A 20732-nucleotide genomic window follows, 5' to 3' on the forward strand; every position below is an offset into this window, starting at 1 on the left:
AATAAAATAAATAAATTTAAAAACTTCAAAAATTTTTAAAAACTTAAAAAACTGGGTTGTCTATTTTTTCCTGTTGAAAAAATGATACGTCTAATATATAGCATGTTTTATATATATATGTGTGTGTGTGTGTGTGTGTGTGTGTGTATATATAATTTGCTGGAAATATACATGGCAAATTTCTTCTCCCCATGGATGGCTTACCTTTCAGGCTCTTCATGATTTCTTTTTTTTTTTTTTGAGACAGTTTCATTCTGTCACCCAGGCTTGAGTGCAGTGGTGCAATCTCGGCTCACTGCAACCTCCACCTCCTGGGTTCAAGAGATTCTCCTGCCTCAGCCTCCCAAGTAGCTGGGATTACAGGCACCCACCACCACGCCCAGCTAATTTTTTTGTATTTTTAGTGGAAACAGGGTTTCACCATGTTGGCCAGGCTGGTCTCGAACTCCTGACCTCAGGTGATCCGCCTGTCTCGGCCTCCCAAAGTGCTCAAAGTGCTGGGATTATAGGCGTGAGCCACCGTACCCGGCCTTCTTCATGATATCTTGACACAGTTCCTAAGTTCCTAATTTAATGTATTAAAACTCATCAATCTTTTCCTTTATAGTTAGCATGTTTTAGTCCTGTTTAGAAAATCTTTGCTTACTCAAGGTCATGCTGCAGAGAAATGAATCACAGAGGGTACCACAAGAGTCTATGCCACTGGACTTGATGATTGGTGACTTCAAAGGACCAGTTTCTGTCATGTGGTGAGAAAAAGACCAGGCTGCAAAAGTTAGGAAGTGAACTCATATGCTCATAAGAAAAATTTAAGAACTGGTTGAAGACAATTAGGGAATTTTCCTCTGTCTGTCTATGTATCCATTTACTTATTTATTTAGTAGTGGTGGTGTTTGTAGAAAGACAAAACATTGCTTGTCTTTGTAGTATTTGGAGTTAGTCTTATGTTTTTCTCCCCAGTGGCACTCACATAGATTTACTTAAACAGGCTTCCTCCCAATGCCTCTATTTAAAACTAGCTTTGAAATAATTACACTCTTACCATACGACCCAGATCTGTAATGTGGTCCGTAAATATTTAGCATCCAATAGGTCTGCAAATCTTCCTCTTTTTTCCTGGGGTAATGAAAAGGAGACAGAATATACTCGGCAGATTAAGGATGAACGGAGATGTTTCCACTGTTTTCGATCATAGAAGATGAGAATCATATTGGAGCATGGTGGCCTGGGATAACCACTCAGCTCCTATGAGTACAGCTGACACAAACCCAGAGATAATTGTTTTAAACACATTTGTCTCAGCCAGATCTGTCTTTTGGCTTTTTCTCATCATTGACAAGTTCCAAAGCTCACTGAACTTAAGATCCTAACCTTTTGCTCTTCCTCTGCCCACCAGCACTGGCGCGGGGGTGGGGAGGGTGGGAGGAAACATGAAAAGTGACTGTGAAACTGATGAGAGATTCTTCTAAAATTAACATTAAAACAAAAACTCTTATATTAAAAAAGAGTATGAGACTTGTTAAGAAAACAACGGCATAAAGTTGAAAAAGGAGAGAATGCCTAATTTCTTTTTCTGTCTCTTAAGGGGTGTAGTTAGCAAAAGTTCTTGTCCATAGTACCTATTGAATAACTTTGGATAAAAACAAGTAAGAATGGGCTGGGTGTGGGGGCTCACGCCTGTAATCCCAGCACTTTGGGAGGCCGAGGTGGGCGGATCACCTGAGGTCGGGAGCTTGAGACCAGCCTGACCAACATGGCGAAAGCCCGTCTCTACCAAAAATACAAAAATTAGCCGGACATGGTGGAGCATGCCTGTAATCCCAGCTACTCAGGAGGCTGAGGCAGGAGAATCACTTGAACCCAGGAGATGGAGGTTGCGGTGAGCCGAGATCACACCATTGCACTGCAGCCTGGGCAACGAGAGTGAAACTCCATCTCAAAAAAAGAAAAAAAAAAAAAAAAAAAGCAAGGAAGAGTTACATGATGGCACAGAAATGGATTTTTATGTAAAGCTGGGAATGCTTCAGATGAGGGCACGCCATTGAAAACCAACAGCTCTTTTCTCAGAAATAGACCTGGGATTACAGGCTGTTTCTAGAGACACTGGGAATGTGGTCCTGGGTGTCCTAGATTTTGTTGTCAAAGAAAGCTAGAGTTTGAAGGGAACTTAGAGGTCTTTTGCTCCAATGGTTAATTTTTAATTTTTGTGGGGCATGTAGTAGGTATGTCTATTTATGGGGGTACATGAGCTGTTTTGATACACCTCATGAAATAAGCACATCATGGAAAATGGGGTATCCATCCCCTCAACCATCTATCCTTCAAGTTACGAACAATCCAATTACACACCTTAAATTATTCTAAAATGTATGAGTAAGTTATTAACTATAGCCACTGTTTTGCTATCAAATAGTAAGTCTTATTCTATTTTTTCTGGTACACATTAACCATCCCCACCTCCCCCCATCCTTCCACTATTCTTCCCAATCTGACCAAGACCCACGGCACATTCCTACATCTGGTCTCAGTGCACATCTCCTGGGGCCTGCAGTGTCCTCTCCCCTCCCCAAAGCTTTTTTTTTTTTTTGGGAAGGAGTCTCGCTCTGTCACCCACACTAGAGTGCAATGGCGTGATCTTGGCTCACTGCAACCCCTGCCTCCTGGGTTCAAGCAATTCTTGTGCTTCGGCTTCCCGAGTAGCTGGGAGTACAGGTGTACATCAAATCGTCCAGCTAATTTTTGTAATTTTAGTAGAGATGGGGTTTTACCATGTTGCCCAGGCTGGTCTCAAACTCCTGACTTCAAGTGATCCACCCGCCTTGGCCTCCCAAAGTGCTTAGATTACAGGCATGTGCCACCATGCCCGGCAGGCTCACTCTCCTTTTAGTGTTCAATTTATGTCCCATTTATCGCCCTGAAGTGGCTCAGACTGCCATGGCTCAGTCCCTTCTGCTCTGATATCACACACACACAGACACACACACACACGCATACACACACCCCTACACCCCACCTGGTTCTAAGCATCTGGGCTCTGTTTTTTATTCCTTCATATGCGATGCTCATTTCATTAACCAGATTGTAAGACTGTGACCAGAATGAAGGCAGGGTCTACTGCCAGTAGCTCTGGGCCTTGCTCAAGAGATGTCTGTGGAGGGCCAGACACGGTGGTTCATGCCTGTGATCCCAGAACTTTGGGAGGCTGAGGCTGGCGGATCACCTGAGGTCAGGGGTTCGAGACCAGCCTGGCCAACGTGGTAAAACCTCGTCTCTACTAAAAATACAAAACATTTAGCCAGGCGTGATGGCACGCACCTGTAATCCCAGCTGCTCTGGAGGCTGAGGCAGGAGACTCGCTTGAACCTGGGAGGTGGAGGTTGCAGTGAACCGGAATCACGCCACTGCACTCCAGCCTGGGTGACAAGAGCAAGACTCCATCTCAAAAAATAAACAGACAGATGACTGTGAAGAAGATCACTTAATGGGCATGATGGATGGAGGCCGCAAGCTGAAGGCTTGAGAAGGAAAGTGGGGAGGAGGAGGAAGTGGGAACAGAAGGATGAAGAGGGAAGGTGAAGAATGGGGGATGGAGAAGGTGGAGGGAGAGGTGAGGTAGGAGAGGAAAAGCAGAGGAAGTAGGATGTGGAGGGAGGAGGCCAGACAGGGGAGCCAGGGTGGAAAGAGAGGATGGAGAATGTGCAGGGAAGATGGGAGATAGGGGGTTGTGGAGGGAGGATGGGGGAGGGAGGATGGGGGAGGGAGGAAAAAAGAGGAGGAAAGAGGAGAGAGAACTTATTTCTGACCTCAGTGCTCCTCAGTCCTGGAGTTGCAACTACTGCATTCAATTCACAAAGCACATGCCAAAAACGGTTGCACTCAGCTATCTTATAATCTTACAGCTATCCGTGGTTTTGAGTTAATTATCTCTGTTAAGACTTTTTCTTTTTGCAACTGTTTTTACTGTTTACACTATTGACAATCAGAATTTTACAGCCACCTAAAGATTATGTTCTAGTCTCTATAAACCATAATAGCTTTCTTCTTTTAATCATAGTTGCCTAGCAACTAGTTCATCCTCCCACCCGGCTTTGCTCGGTAAGATGTGATTGCCAGTATCTCAGTAGGAAGGAAGAAGTGAGCTGACGCTGTTATAGTAGCTTTCTGAACTCCAAACCCATGAGAGTGTATTTCCAATGTTTAAAAAATACACTAGAATAATGGAATCATTCTGAATCCTTTGGAAGAAAGTTTGGGTTTCTTGCTTAATATAGTTTGGATATTTGTCCCCTCCAAGTCTCATGTTGAAATGTGATCCCCAGTGTCGGGGGTGGAGGCTTATGGGAGGTGTTTGGGTCGTGGGGGCGGATCCCTCATGAAGGGCTTGGTGCCCTCCCTGCAGTAACGAGTGAGTTCTCACTCTACCAGTTCATGTGACAGCTGGTTTAAAAGAGCCTCGCACCTCTCTCGCTCCTTCTCTCACCATGTAACATGCCTGCTCCCTGTTCACTTTCTGTCATGAGTAGAGGCTTCCTGAGGCCTCACCAGAAGCCACACAGATGCTGGTGCCGTGATTGTACAGTCTGCAGAACCATGAGCCAAATAAACCTCTTTTAACAGTCACCCTGTCTCAGGTATTCCTTTATAGCAACGCAAAACGAACAGACACACTGCTCCAGTTATAATAGGTTTTGAGATACATATAATAATGGCGGTAACACTCCACAGAAGAAAGTGAGAATACCTTACCAAAATACAATGATGAATACGGGGAAGGTTCGGCATACTGAATGCTCACGATATTTGCATTACTATGGAGCACATGCCACCTCACACTTACAATGCAGGCCAGATGGTAGTGGGATTCAAGACTTTTGACATCAGTGATGTCCTCGGCAACAAATCAGGAACACCCAGGGAAGCCCACCTCTTGCCTGTGTGTAGGACACTCAGACATCACTCATCCCGTGGCGGCTACAGGATCCCAAGAAAGCAAGGATTCAGGGCATGGGTAAGCACTGCTGGTATGGACCCATCTCAGACACAGAGCATGAGCTGAGGTCAGAAGAGCCTTTCCCATGGTCCTGCCAGCCCTAGCAAGGTTGTGTACTAGCAGCTTTTCTCTGTACCTCCTGGTCTCCCTGTTATGCATTCATTCCCTGCCTTGGCGGTGATGCCATCTCATTCTGCCAGATGTCTAGTATCCTTGGATCCTGTTCTTCCTCATCCTATCAAAATCTGCACTGAGGATCTGGTGCAGTGGCACACACCTATTATCCCAGCACTTTGGGAGGCAGAGATGAGAGGACTGCTTGAGGCCAGGATTTGAGACCAGCCTGAGCAACATAGCAAGACCTCATCTCTATGAAAAAATAAGAAAATTAAGGCAGGCACGGTGGCTCATGCCTGTAATCCCAGCACTTTGGGAGGCCAAGGTGGAAGGATCACCTGGGGCCAGAAATTTAAGACCAGCCTGGGCCAGTGAGACCCTGTCGCTACAAAATAAGAAGAAAAAAAAAATTAGCCGGGTGTGGTGGTGTGCACCTATAGTCCCAGCTATTCAGGAGGCAGAGGCAGGAGGATCACTTGAGCTCAGCAGGTTGAGGCTGCAGTGGGCCAAGGTCACACCACTGCACTCCAGCTTGGATGACAGAACGAGACCCTGTCTTTTAAAAAATCAAGTAAATAAAAACGAAAAAATTAGCCAGGCATGGTGGCACATGCCTGCAATTCCAACTACTTTGGAGGCTGAGGTGGGAGGATTGCTTGAGCCCAGGAGTTCAAGACCAGCCTGGGCAACATGTCAAAACCCTGTCTCCTCAAAAAAACGTACAAAAATAGCCAGGCATGGTGGCATACACCTGTAGTTCTAGCTACCCAGGAGCTTAGGCAGGAGGATTGCTTGAGCCCAGGAGGTCAAGGCTGCAGTAAGCCAAGATCGCACCACTGCACTGCAGTCTGGGTGACAGAGCAAGATCCTGTCTCAGAAATTTTAAAAGGTTAATATGGGCCAGGCGCAGTGGCTCATGCCTGTAATCCCAGCACTTTGGGAGGGAGGCCAAGGCAGATGGATCACCTGAGGTCGGGAGTTCGAGACCAGCCTGACCAACATGGAGAAACCCCACCTCTACTAAAAACACAAAATTAGCTGGGTGTGGTGGCACATGCCTATAATCCCAGCTACTTGGGAGGCTGAGGCAGGAGAATCGCTTGAACCCAGGAAGCAGTGGTTGCAGTGAGCCAAGATTGCACCATTGCCCTCCAGCCTGGGCGACAAGAGCAAAACTGTCTCAAAAAAAAAAAAAAGTTAATATGGTAAATTGTTTGTTACGTATATTTTGCCACAATAAAAAGACTCAAAAGGGGGAAACAAAGCTGGTTGGAGGAGGAAAATGAGGAGTTCTGCTTTATTTTACTTTTTTTTTTTTAATAGAGATGGGGGTGGGGTCTCACTATATTGCCCAGGCTGGTCTTGAACTCCTGGCCTCAAGCAACCCTCCTGCCCCAGCCTTCCAAAGGAATGGGATTACAGGTGTGAACCACCACACCCAGCCAGGAGTTTTGTTTTAAACTTGATAAATATGAGATTTATATGCTTGTCAACTCCAAGAATAAATGTCCTGTGGAGAGAGAAAGGTAAGGAGCTGGGATGTAGGCAGGAGCCAGGGATGAACACGTGGAGATGGTGAAGTCTTGCAGTTAGTTTAGGTCACATGCATGCCCAAATGTGCCTGATACTCATGTTAAAGATGCTTCTTGCTGTTCTCCAGGGAAATGGCTTCTTCAACCAATTCACAAGGAATCCTATCAAAATGGGTGCCATTTAGCAATCAAGAAATTGACAATTGCTGTTAAGAGGGTTATAAAGCTATAAAAATACTTCAGAGAACCACAAAAGTAAGTGAGCCACACAACACAGAAAATAAAAGTGATGAATCTGATAGAAAAATATTTTTTTTTCTTTTTTGAAACAGTCTCACTGTCACCAGGGCTGGAGTGCAGTGGTGCGATCTCAGCTTACTGCAACCTCCTCCTCCCAGATGCAAGTGATTCTCCTGCCTCAGCCTCCCAAGTAGCTGGGAGTAGCTGGGACTACAGGCGCACACCAGTACACCCAGCTAATTTTTTGTATTTTTAGTAGAGATGAGGTTTCACCATGTTGGTCAGGCTGGTCTTGAACTCCTGACCCAGTGATTCACCTGCCTCAGCCTCCCAAAGTGCTGGGATTACAGGCATGAGCCACTGGGCCCGGCTGAAAAGTAATAATTTTTAAAATTCTGTTTATAAAATAATTTTTAAAAACAAAGTGGATAGGAATACATTTTTATAAGAAATGTGCAGTACTGACATTAGTTATAAAATGTTGCTGAGAAAAATAGAAAGAAATAAATGGGGAAATACACTTAAAGCAGGGCAAGAATACTCAGTATTACAAAGATACTGATTCTCTCTACATTATTAGCCTATAATGTCAACAAAATCTCAAACTCTCATAGGATTTTTTTTTTTTTTTTTTTTGAGACAGAGTTTCATTATGTTGCCCAGGCTGGAGTAAAGTGGTGTGATCTTGGCTCACTGCAACCTCCACCTCCTGGGTTCAAGCGATTCTCGTGCCTCGGCCTCCTAAGTAGCTGGGATTACAGGTGTCTGCCATGAAGCCTGGCTAGTTTTTGTATTTTTAGTAAAGACAGAGTTTCATCATGTTGGCCAGGCTAGTCTCGAACTCTTGGCCTCAGGTGACCCACCCACCTCGGCCTCCCAAAGTACTGGGATTACAGATGTGAGCCACCACACCCGGTGGATTTTATTTTATTTTAATTAACTAATTTATTTGAGGGGAAGGTGGGAGTAGATCTTAATAAAGTGGCTCCAAAATTTTTCTAGTAAAATAAGCCTGAAAATATAGCTTGGAAAATTCTGAAAAAGATGTTTGACCAGGGGAATTTACCCTATCAGAAATGAAAAGTATATTATAAAATACTATAATTAAAACAGTGTCATATCATACCAATAACAGACCTGTCTATCCTTTTCTTGACAACTTGAAATGTTCTCTTTATCATATAATAAATCCCCATATATACTTGAATCTATAAATCTATCATTAGAACAGATTATTCAAAAATAGATTCAAATATGTAATAAATGGATTATTCAAAATATAGACATCATGGGCTGGGTGTGGTGGATGCCTGTAATCTCAGCACTTTGGGAAGTTGAGGTGGGTGTATCACTTGAGGCCAGGAATTCGAGACCAGCCTGCCCAACATGGTGAAACCCCATCTCTACTAAAAATACAAAAATTAGTTAGGTGTGGTGGTACAAGCCTGTAATCCCAGCTACTCAGGAGGCTGAAGCATGAAAAACACTTGAACTCAGGAGGCAGAGGTTGCAGTGAGCCAAGATCACTCCACTGCACGCCAGCCTGGGTGACACAGCGAGACTCCATCATATATATATATATATATATATATATATATATATATACACATATATATATACACACACACACACATACATACACACACATACACACACACACCCCCCCCAGAGCAACTGGTTAGTCATGTGGATATAACAAAGCTAAATCTGTACCATGTTTCTTGTACCCAATTAAACCCACAGAGATCTAACATTTAAATATTAAGAATAAAACCAAATCGGCCAGACATAGTGGCTCATGGCTGTAATTCCAGCACTTTGGGAGGCCGAGGCAGGCAGATCACTTGAGGTCAGGAGTTCAAGACCAACCTGGCCAACATGGTGAAACGCCATCTCTACTAAAAATACAAAAACTAGCCAGGCATGGTGGCGGGCACCTGTAATCCCAGCTACTCAGGAGGCTAAGGCAGGAGAATCGCTTGAACCCAGGAGGCAGAGATTGCAGTGAGCCAAGATCGTGCCGCTGCACTCCAGCCTGGCCGAGAGCGAGCCTCCATCTCAAAAAATAAAAAATAAAATAAATTAAAAAAAAAAACAAATTGGCCGGGTGTTGTGGCTCACACCTGTAATCCCAGCACTTTGTGAGGTCAATGCAGGTGGATCACTTGAGGTCAGGAGTTCCAGACCAGCTTGGCCAACATGGTGAAACCCCATCTCTACTAAAATATAACAATTAGGTGGGTGTGGTGGCCCTTGCCTGTAATCCCAGCTACTTGAGGGGCTAAAGCAGGAGAATCGCTTGGACCCAGGAAGGGGAGGTTTCAGTGTGCCAAGATGGCGCCACTGTACTCTAGCCTGGGCAGCAGATTGAGACTCCACCTCAAAAAAAAAAAAAAGTATAAAACCAAATTAACACAATAGAAAGGGGATGCAAAAAACTCATTAGTAATAAAAACTGCAAAAGTCAATAAAAATGTTAATAAATCTAAATAAATACTGGCTCCAAAATAATGACAATTTAGAAAAACTTATGAACAAAGTGTAACTGAAATCCTGGGCAAACAAGATTTGGAAGACAATAATTGGCAAGATCATATTTAGCATCCTTGTATTGTCTAGCTTGCGAGGTCAAGATTGCAGTGAACTATGATTGCACCACTGCACTCCTGCTGGGTGACAGGGTGAGACCCCATCACAAAAAACAGCTAAAATAAAAGTTGAAATTATAAAAAAACAAAATAAACTTAAGTTCAAAGAAAAAAAAAATAGAATTTAAGGTCCAAAGCCATATAAATGAGAGAGGAGAAAGAAAAAACCAGTTACCAGATAAAGGTAGCAAATAATATTAAATATTGTAAATGTGTGTTTTCAATAGTTAAGGGCTACCTCTAGAATAAAAGAAAGTACATTAATTCCAAGTTAATAAAAGGAAGTGCAGGGGAGGGAAAGGCAAACTCAATCTAATAGAAGTTAGTCAAGGAGACAAGGAAAGACATGATTCAGAAAAAACACAAAATATCTTCCTGAAACTGTGCACACAAATAAGAAGAAATACAAAATAAATAACAGGCCAGGCACAGTGGCTCATGCCTGTAATCCCAACACTTTGGAAGGCTGAGGCAGGTGGATCACCTGAGGTCAGGAGTTCAAGACCAGCCTGGCCAAAATGGCAAAACCCCACCTCTACTAAAAAAATACAAAAATTAACTGGGCATGGTGGCATATGCCTGTAGTCCCAGCTACTTGGGGGGCTGAGGCAGGAGAATTGCTTGAACCTAGGAGGCGAAGGTTGCAGTGAGCTGAGATCCCATCACTGCACTCCAGCCTGGGCAACAGAGCAAGATTCTGTCTCAAAAAATATATAAATAAATAAAAATAAATGAAAGAAGCCCACATATGCCAGAAGTAAGTGGGTCCAACTCATTATTAAAAGAATATCGGCTGGGCACAGTGGCTCATGCCTGTAATCCCAGCACTTTGGGAGGCTGAGGTGGGTGGACCACGTGAGGTCAGGAGTTCAAGACCAGCCTGGCCAACATTGTGAAACCCTGTCTCTATTAAAAAAACAAAAGTTATTTGGGTGTGGTGGCGGGTGCCTGTAATCCCAGCTACTTGGGAGGCTGAGGCAGGAGAATCGCTTGAACCTGGGAGGCAGAGGTTGCAGAGACTGTGCCTCTGCACTCCAGCCTGGGCGACAGAGGGAGACTCCGTCTCAAAAAAAAAAAAAAAAGAAAAGAAGAGAAAAGAATGGAAAGGAAAGGAAAAGGAAGGGGGAAAAAATCACCTATAGCTTTACAAGAGATACTTTGAGACAGGGTCTCGCCCTGTTGTCCGGGCTACTAAAATACAGGGTCCAGTACAGCAGTGCGATCATAGCTCACTGCAGCCTTGACATCCTAGGCTCAAGCCTCCATAGCTCACTGTAGCCTCAGCCTCCTGGACTCAAGCAACCCTCCTGCCTCAACCTCTGAAATAGCTAGTTGGGACTACAGGTGTGCGCCACTATGCCTGGTTTTTTTTTTGGGGGGGGGGGGCGGTAAAAAGGGGTCCTGTTTTGATGCCCGGGCTGGTCTCAAAATCTTGGCCTCAAGTGATCTTCTCATTTCAGCCTCCCAAAGTGCTGGGATTACAGGCCTGAGCTATCTCACACCCGGACTCAAGAAATATATTTAAAAGCAAAGCAGTATAGAAAGACTAAAAATAAAGAGCTGAAAAAAGATGCACATGGAAAATACTAACCAAAGCTACTTTCAATGTGTTAAAATGAGAGAAAATAGAATTTAAGGCTCTTCATTCTCAAAGACAATGATTTTTTTTTAAACTATTTTTTTTATATTTATTTATGTTTTGAGGTGGAGTTTCGCTCTTGTTGCCCCAACTGGAGTGCAATGGTGCCATCTCGGCTCACCGCAATCTCTGCCTCCCGGGTTCAAGCATTTCTACTGCCTCAGCCTCCCGAGTAGCTGGGATTACAGGCATGTGCCACCATGCCCGGCTAATTTTATATTTTTACTAGAGTCAGGGTTTCTCCGTGTTGGTCAGGCTGGTCTGAAACTCCCAACCTCAGGTGAAACTCCCGACATCAGGTAATCCACCCACCTCGGTCTCTCAAAGTGCTGGGATTACAGGCGTGAGCCACTGCACCCAGCTTTTTAAAAAATTTTTAAACAGATTAAGGCAGCCACAAATAAGAATGAAATCATGTCCTTTACAACAACATGGATGCAGCTGGAGTCCATTATCCTAAGAAAATTAATGCAGGAACAGAAAGCCAAATACCGTATGTTCTCACTTTTAAGTGGGAGCTCAACATTGGGTACTCATGGACATAAAGAGGACAGCAATAGACACTGCAGACTACTAGAGTGGGGAGGGAAAGGGCAAGGGCTGAAAAACTAACTATTGGGTACTATGCTCACTGCCTGGATGACAGGATCAATCATACCCCAAACCTCAGCATCATGCAATAGACCCATGTAACAAAGCCACACATGTACCCCCTGAATCTAAAATAAGAGTTGACTGGGTACAGTGGTTCACACCTGTAATCCCATAAATTTGGGAGGCCAAGGAGGGAGGACTGCTTGACCCCAGGAGTTCAAGACTGGCCTGAGCAACAAAGCAAGACCCCATGTTTACAAGAAATTTAAAAATTAGCTGGGTATGATGGCGCACACCTGTGGTCCTAGCTATTCTGGAGGCTGAGGTAGGAGGATTGAGCCTGGAAGGTCAAGGCTGCAGTGAGCTATGACAGTACTACTGCACTCCAACCGGGGTGACAGAGTGAGACCCCATCACAAAAAATAACTAAATAAAAGCTGAAATTATTAAAAAAAAACTTAAATTCAGTTTAGACAACTACAACAAAAAAAATGTAAGGTCCAAAGCCATATAAGGATAAAGAAATACTTCAAGTAATAAGACTAATGCATGGACAAAAATCAATCATATGCTAGAATGCAATGAAAAGACAGCCTCAGCTGGGCGCAGGGCCTCACGCCTGTAATCCCAGCACTTTGGGAGGCTGAGGAGGGCGGATCACCTGAGGTCAGGAGTTTGAGACCAGCCTGACCAACATGGCGAAACCCCATCCCTACTAAAAACACAAATATTAGCCAGCCATGGTGGCAGGCGCCTGTAATCCCAGCTCCTCAGGAAGCTGAGACTGGAGAATCGCTTGAACCCAGGAGGCAGAGGTTGCAGTGAGCCAAGATTATGCCACTACACTCCAGCCTGGACGATAGAGCGAGACTCTTACCTCCAAAAAAAAAAAAAGAAAGAAAGAAAATTTTTAATAATAATATATATAACCAAAATTGACTCAATCAAAAGTATAAACAAAAGTAGACAGTAACCTTTAAATAAATTGAATCGTAGTTTTTTTAAAAACTCCTCTGCCCAGGATGTAGTGAAACTGGATCCCTTGTGCACTGTTGGTAGGAATGTAAAATGGTTCAGCTGCTGTAGAACACAGTATGGTGATTCCTCAAAAAAATTAAACAGAATTATCACAGGATCCACCAATTCCACATCTGGGTATATATCCAGAAGAATTGAAAGTGAGGCCTTGGCCAGGTGCGGTGGCTCACGCCTGTAATCCCAGCACTTTGGGAGGCCGAGGAGGGCGGATCACAAGGTCAGGAGATTGAGAACATCCTGGTTAACATGGTGAAACCCCATCTCTACTAAAAATACAAAAATTAGCTGGGCGCGGTGGCAGGTGCCTGTAGTCCCAGCTACTTGGGAGGCTGAGGCAGGAGAATTGCTTGAACCAGGGAGTCGGAAGTTGCAGTGAGCCAAGATCACGCCACTGCACTCCAGCCTGGGCAAGAGTGAGACTCCATCTCAAAAAAAAAAAAAGAGAGAAAGAAAGTGAGGCCTTGAAGAGCTACCTGGTCACCCGTGTTCATAGTAGCATCAGTCAATAGCTGAACAGTAGACGTGTTCATCAACAAACACATAAGCAAAACGTGGCCTATCCATACAATGAAATATTATTCAGCCTTAACAAGGAAGAAAATTCTGACCTATGCTACATGGATGAACCTTAAGGACATTATGCGAAATGAAATGAACCAGTCACAAAAAGACAAACACTGTATGATTCTACGTGTGAGGGATCTAGAATAGTCAATTTTATAGAGACAAACAACAGGATAGTGGTTTTTAGAGGGTGGGGGAGGGGGAACAAAGTTTTTGTTTAATGAGTATAGAATTTCAGCTTTGTTAAGATGAAGAGTTCTGGAGATGGATGTTGGTTATGGTTTCATGACAATACAAATGTACTTAATATCACTGAACTGTACATTTAAAAACTGTTAAGATAATAAATTATATGTTATGTATATTTTACCACAATTTAGACACGCCTGTAATCCCAGCACTTTGGGACACCGAGGCGGGTGGATCACGAGGTCAAGAGATCAAGACCATCCTGGCCAACATGGTGAAACCCTGTCTCTACTAAAAACACAAAAATAGCTGGGCGTAGTGGCGGGCACCTGTAGTCCCAGCTACTCGGGAGGCTGACACAGGAGAATCACTTGAACCCGGGAGGTAGAGGTTGCAGTGAGCTGAGATCATGCCACTGCACTCCAGCCTGGTGACAGAGCAAGACTCCATCAAAAAAAAAAAAAAAAGGAACTCTCTGCTCAACGATGTCTTGCTATCCTCCAACCACTCAAAATAGATATCAGGTCAAACTACTCTAGAGCCAATTTCACCAAATGTTCAAAGAGGTTAACACCTACCTTATAGAAACTATTTCAGAGATATGAAAAAAGTCATGTAATGAGGTTTATAACCTTCCTAACAAAATAAAACAAGGCCAGTACAAAAAAGAAAACAATCGCCCATCTATTGACAATGATGCCAAATCACGTTATTAGCTCTGCAAGGTGGGTGTTATTATTCCCATTTTATTGATAAGAAAAACAAAGATAGGTAACTCACTAGGCTCCCATGGCTCACAGTGAAAATGAATGTAGCCTCACATCTTTCCTGGCCATCGCCCTGCCTCTCGGACAGGACTAGAGAACAAGGGTCCCCCCTCCCTCCAGCCTTCCACAACTGAGGGGATTTCCCAGTGGCCACTGGTGATAGGAGAAGACCTCGGGGGCCAGCACTCACCAGGACGGGCTCCACCAGCTTCCCCTCCGGCATGACCGAGCGGTTCATCTTGGCAATGCGCTCCAGAGTGGCCAGGGCAGCCCGAGTGTTCCCAGTGGAGACATTGAACCGGGCAGATTCAGGAATAAACTGGGTAGAGATTACAAAGAACATCAGAGTGGCCACTGCTATAGAACCCAGGGGTACAGCTATTATTGCTCTATACACTACAGTCCTAGTTTCCCGAGATAGGAAAAGTATGTAACCAGCTTAAAGGCATGCAATGTAGCAGGTATTCTGTTGGATTCAAAGTTGATTTGGAACAAAAAAGGTCATGTTCTCCTTATCATAGTCCCTTCCAGGATGACGGCAGGCTGATACTCAGTTTTGCACCAATAGGGCCCAACCTAGTTGTTGACATAATGAAATTCTCACTTTCAATTGTTAAATAGCCACTGCCGCGGGCGCCCCTCTCCACCCCCTCCCCCTCTCCAGGAACCCCAGGACCTCCCCACCATGCAACCACCAAAGGGTGACAGGAACAGGGGGCTCCAGCACCCACACGGTGAAGGAATCAGTTCTGACTGTGAAGGCTCTCAACCCACTGAATACTGAATATTTGGAACATCGCACGCAGAAAACATTATGGACTTCCACTGAAGCTCGACAATCAACTCTGACCACCTCCCGTCTCTCACGCCTCACGCAATCAAGGCTGTTGGCTCTTCCTCAGAAAAGCACCTCTACAGCAGCACCTGGCCCCACATTCCCATGGCCAGAGGGCAGTTTGGGTCCCCCTGTTGGTTATTCTGACACTTGATTTTCCAGCCTTTTTCCTCTTGCCTCATGCCCAGCCTCCACAGCAATATGCCAGCTTCCCAGCACATAATCTCTTCCACAATCAGAAGTCACCTCCTTCAACACCTCCACAATCCCTTTAAAACAGTCCAGAGATCTTTTTATTTTTTGCAGTTAATATGCCACGAATTCATAGGGAGAAGATTCCAGCAGCTCAGGCTCCCTGCCATGGTTCTCACAAATGTGCCTCTCTGGGTGGAACAGGACTGGTGCTTCAGCCGAACCCAGGTGTACTTCCCTTCGGCTTCCTTGTTTTTTTGTTTCGTTTTGTTTTGTTTTTTGAGATGGAGTCTTGCTCTGTCGCCCAAGCTGAGTGCAGTGGTGCAATCTCAGCTCACTGCAACCTCCACCTCCCGGGTTCAAGCAATTCTCCTGCCTCAGCCTCCTGAGTAGCTGGGATTACAGGCACGCACCACCACACCTGGCTAATTTTTGTATTTTTAGTAGAGATGGGGTTTCACCATGTTGGCCAGGCTGGTCTCAAACTCCTGACCTAGTGATCCACCCACCTCAGCCTCCCAAAGTGCTGGGATTACAGGCGTGAGCTACCGCGCCCGGCTGGCTTGTTTTTCTGATCATTTTCTGCACGAGTTTCAGGAAGCTATCTCGGCTCCTAGAGTGCTTAGTGTACTCAATATGCGCATCAATTCCCTTGACAAGAATCTGGCCCATAACCTGTTTGTTTACAACAATGCCAACAGCACGCTGCGTAGCATCAGAGACTCCTCCAGTTCTGCCACAGTAACACCTGGGGGCATTCCTTTTAAACAGCGCCCATCCCCTTGATGTCTACAATATCACCTTCTTACAGATTCATAGGTATGTGGCCAAAGGAACAACTCCATGTTGTCTAAGAGGTCTGGTGACCTCTCCTCTTTCCCTTTGTGTAGGTCATTTTGGTGACTTACTGGAAGATGGCAGTTCTGGTCAAAAGGAAGCCCTTTGTGTTGGTTTTTGTCGTTGTTGTTGGTTTTTTGTTTTTTTGAGAGACAGAGTCTTGCTCTGTTGCCCAGTCTAGAAGGCAGTGGCGCAATCATAGCTGACTGCAGCCTTGACCAACCAGGCCCGAGCAACCCTCCCATCTCAGCCTCCTGAGTAGCTGGGAACACAGGCACGGACCACAACACCCAGCTGAAATTTTTATTTTTAATAGAGATGGGGTTCTGCCATGTTGCCCGGGCTGGTCTTGAACTCCTGGGCTCAAGCGATCCTCCTGCCTTGGTTTTCTAAAGTGCTGGGATTACAAACATGAGCCACCATGTCTGGCCAGCAGAAAGCCTTAGACTACACCAACAGAGGCAGACAATCTGCCCACAGGAAGCAAGTGGCTTACTAAGCTCACTGGTCCCCGAGCACCTGGGGCCTGTGTGTGATTCTCAGCAAAAGTGCACTGCGTAGAAGGCACTGGCCAACTGGGCTTGTCCAGAAGAAAATGGACCTGGCTGTGGGGCCAGCTGTCCTGAGGAAGACTTGAAGGTAATGACATTGCTTAGAGAAGGAAAGGCTTAGGGGCCATAGATTCATACATATTTAAGAGGATGACGGCCGGGCGCAGTGGCTCACACCTGCAATCCCAGCACTTTGGGAGGCCGAGGTGGGCGGATCACGAGGTCAGGAGGTTGAGACCAGCCTGGCCAACATGGTGAAACCCCATCTCTACTAAAAATACAAAAATTAGCTGGGTGTGGTGGCACGCACCTGGCGCCTGTAGTCCCAGCTACTCTGGAGGCTGAGGCAGGAGAATTGCTTGAACCCGGGAGGCAGAGGTTGCAAAGAGCTGAGATCGCACCATTGCACTCCAGCCTGGGCAACAAGAGTGAAACGCCATCTCAAAAAAGAAAAATGAAAAAAAGATGACATGGCGAGAAGATAGCTCTACGGTCTTCCTGAGAGACAGAGTAGGACCTGCAGGTAAATTTATAGGGAGAAAATTCTGCTCAACATAGAAAAGACTTTAACAGCTAGGGGTGCCTGGAGATGGGATATACTGTTGAAATCTATAAAGTAGTCACATGTCTGGCCGGGTGTGGTGGCTCACACCTGTAATCCCAGCCCTTTGGGAGGCTGAGGCGGGTGGATCACTAGGTCAGGAGTTCAAGACCAGCCTGGCCAACATGGTGAAACCCCATCTCTACTAAAATACAAAAATGAGTCGGGCGTGGTGGTGCATGCCTGCAACCCCAGGTACTCAGGAGGCTGAGGCAGAAGAATCACTTGAACATGGGAGGTGGAGGTTGCAGTGAGCCGAGATTGTGCCATTGCACTCCAGCCTGGGCAATAGAGTAAGACTCTGTTTCAAAAAAAAAAAAAAAAAGTAGTCACATGCCTGAAGCTAGCAGCTTTCTGGCAGAGACCTGCTTCTACAGGGGATGCCTGTATTGAGTCGAGGTTTAGAATGAATGGCCATCAAGGACCTTTCTGAATTCTGACATTCTTTGATTCCATAGGGTAGGTGACATCAAAATAAAACCCCGGTTCTGCTGAGTGGTCAATCTTGTCTTTGAATGAGTAGAATTGTACTGCAAACTAAGGAAGATGATGATTCTACAGTTGAACAACCTACAGATGAGTGGGAGAGAAGCCTGTGGTGGCCTGGGAGTATGTCAACAGCATCCAACAGGTGGTGCTGAAGGAGAGAGTGGAGTCAGCAAAAACAGGACGGAGCCGTCAGACAAAACTTCTAGGAAGAGGGGCAACGAGGCAGGCTAAGGCAGGTGAGGGCTGCACGCTGGTTGAGACAGACTCCTCAATAAAGGTAATAGGATGTGAGAAAGATGGCCTGGCGCGGTGGCTCATGCCTGTAATCCCAGCACTTTGTGCCAAGGTGGGCGGATCACTTTAGGCCAGGAGTTCAAGATCAGCCTGTCCAATGTGATGAAACCCCTTCTCTGCTAATAATAGCACTTTGGGAGGCCGAGGCGGGTGGATCACGAGGTCAGGAGATCGAGACCACGGTGAAACACTGTCTCTACTAAAAATCAAAAAAAAAAAAAAAAAAAAAAAAATTAGCCAGGTGCGGTGGTGGGCGCCTGTAGTCCCAGCTACTCAGGAGTCTGAGGCAGGAGAATGGCGTGAACCCGGGAGGCGGAGCTTGCAGTGAGCCGAGGTCGCGCCACTGCACTCCAGCCTGGGGGACACTGCACTCCAGCGCCACTGCACTCCAGCCTGGGGGTCACGCCACTGCACTCCAGCCGAGGTCGCGCCACTGCACTCCAGCCTGGGGTCACGCCACTGCACTCCAGCCTGGGGAGACTCCGTCTCAAAAAAAAAAATTAGCTGGGTATGGTGGCACATGACTGTAATCCCAGCTACTCGGGAGGCTGAGGCAGGAGAATCACCTGAACCTGGGAGACGGAGGCTGCAGTGAGCCGAGGTTGCACCTCTGCACTGCAGCCTGGACAACAAAGAGAGACTCTGTCTCGAGGGGGAAAATAAAAGATATTTGTGGGGCATGAAGGCCACTGCACCAGCAGGAGGAGGGAACAGGAAGGAGCCACAAGTGCTTCCCCACCTTGAAGGCCACGATGAGGATGATGCCCGGGATGGAGGCGACGCGAATGAGCCAGCGCCACCCGATGGTGGGGATGATCACAGAGGCCAAGCCAATGATGAGCAGGGAGCCCGCAAGCCAGAACACCTAGGAAGAGAGAAGTCCAGGATTAAAGTTCTTTGGGGAATTATGACAATGAAAAAAAAAAGGAAAAATATATATTTTTAGAAAGATTAAAATTCCTTCTGTCCCATGTGCTTCACATATCTTCTTTTGGGAGCCACTTTGTCCAGCATTTTGCCTTTTTTTGTTTTGTTTTGTTTTGAGACAGGGTCCACTCTCTCACCCAGGCTGGAGTGCAGTGATCCAATCTCGGCTCACTGAACCCTCTGCCTCCTGGGTTCAAGTGATTCTCATGCCTCAGCCTCCCGAGTAGCTGGGATTATAGGCATGCGCCACCACGCCCAGCTCATTTTTTTTGTATTTTTAGTAGAGACAGGATTTCACCATGTTGGCCAGGCTGGTCTCGAACTCCTGACCTCAAATGATCCACCCACCTTAGCCTCCCAAAATGCTGGGATTACAGGTGTGAGCCGCTGAGCCTAGCCCAGGGTGACTATTTCATCACTAAAGAACTCTGTTACCAACAAAAACAAGACTATTTCAGAAAGCAGTAAGGGCTGTAAGGAAAATAGAAAAGTGTGATAGAGTGGGACTTGAGTCATCAGGGACAATATTGCTAAAGAGGCAATGAATAAGCAAGCCAGTAACAAGGCTACTGCAGTAGACCAGGTCAGTGATATAGCATTGAATGGTATTTTAGTAGTGAATGGTGAAAAAAAAGGTTTTTTTTGTTTGTTTGTTTTTTGAGACGGAGTCTTGCTCTGTCGCCCAGACTGGAGGGCAGTGGCACAATCTCAGCTCACTGCAACCTCTGCCTCCCGGGTTCAAGCAATTCTCCTGCCTCAGCCTCCTCAGTAGCTGGCATTATAGGCGCGCACCACCACACCCACCTAATTTTTGTATTTTTAGTAGAGACAGTGTTTCACCGTGTTGGTCAGGCTGGTCTCAAACTCCTGACCTCGTGATCCGCCCGCCTCGGCCTCCCAAAGTGCTGGGATTCAGGCGTGAGCCACTGCATCCAGCAAAATTCTTATTTTTAATTGATACATTTTCAACAAATTGTACAAAAATTTTTTAACGGATGGATTAACACATTTTGGAGAAAGGTGACACGGTTCACTGATGGACGTTTGGACTGAAGGTCTAATAATAGAGGGTGTGTTAGTAGGGCTTGTGATTGGGGATGAGGGACAGGGAGGGTCCCGGATGCCTCCTGAGTTTGTGTTCCAAGATCACTGAGGGGAAAGTGTTTGCTATTAACTGAAAATGGAAACAGAAATAAGAGGCTTAAGGGGAAGACGAGATTAGTTCTGAGTATCTTGTATTGAGGAGCCTGTAAGACATTCAAGTAACTATCAGGTCATTGGCTGCCTAGGTCTGAAGGTTAAGGAGGTGCTCTAGGTTGTAGAGAAAGATTTTGGGGCCAGTGCGGTGGCTCATGCCTGTTATCCCAACACTTCGGAAGGCTGAGGTAGGGGAATCACTTGAAGCCAGGAGTTTGAGACTAGCCTGGGCAACAGAGCAAGACTCCATCTCCACAAAAAAAAATTTAAAAATTCACTAGGCACCATGACATGCACCTGTAGTCCCAGCTACTTAGGAGGCTGAGGTGGAAGGATCACTTGAGCCCAGGAGTTCGAGGCTGCAGGGAGCTGTGATCACACCAATGTACTCCAGCCTGGGTAACAGAGAGATAAGCTGTCTCTAAGAAAAAAAAAAAAAAAAAAAAAAAAAAAATTGAGGGCTTAGGGGTAAAATATTGGAATATATCTAT

General features: G+C 45.6%; 1 protein-coding gene across 2 annotated transcripts in view; it reads right to left on the reverse strand.

The window, feature by feature from the left end:
• Positions 1-20732, reverse strand: part of SVOPL (SVOP like) — an 86674-nt gene that overhangs the window by 35349 nt on the left and 30593 nt on the right. For both annotated transcript variants that reach the window (XM_016945514.4, XM_016945515.4), the window contains 3 exons: positions 18857-18982; positions 14509-14637; positions 1043-1116 (listed from right to left, as the gene is read on the reverse strand). In XM_016945514.4, coding sequence (XP_016801003.1) covers positions 1043-1116; positions 14509-14637; positions 18857-18982 — 329 coding nt within the window. The remainder of the gene's footprint in view (positions 1-1042; positions 1117-14508; positions 14638-18856; positions 18983-20732) is intronic.

Source organism: Pan troglodytes, chromosome 6, assembly GCF_028858775.2.
Source record: "Pan troglodytes isolate AG18354 chromosome 6, NHGRI_mPanTro3-v2.0_pri, whole genome shotgun sequence".
Taxonomy (NCBI): domain Eukaryota; kingdom Metazoa; phylum Chordata; class Mammalia; order Primates; family Hominidae; genus Pan; species Pan troglodytes.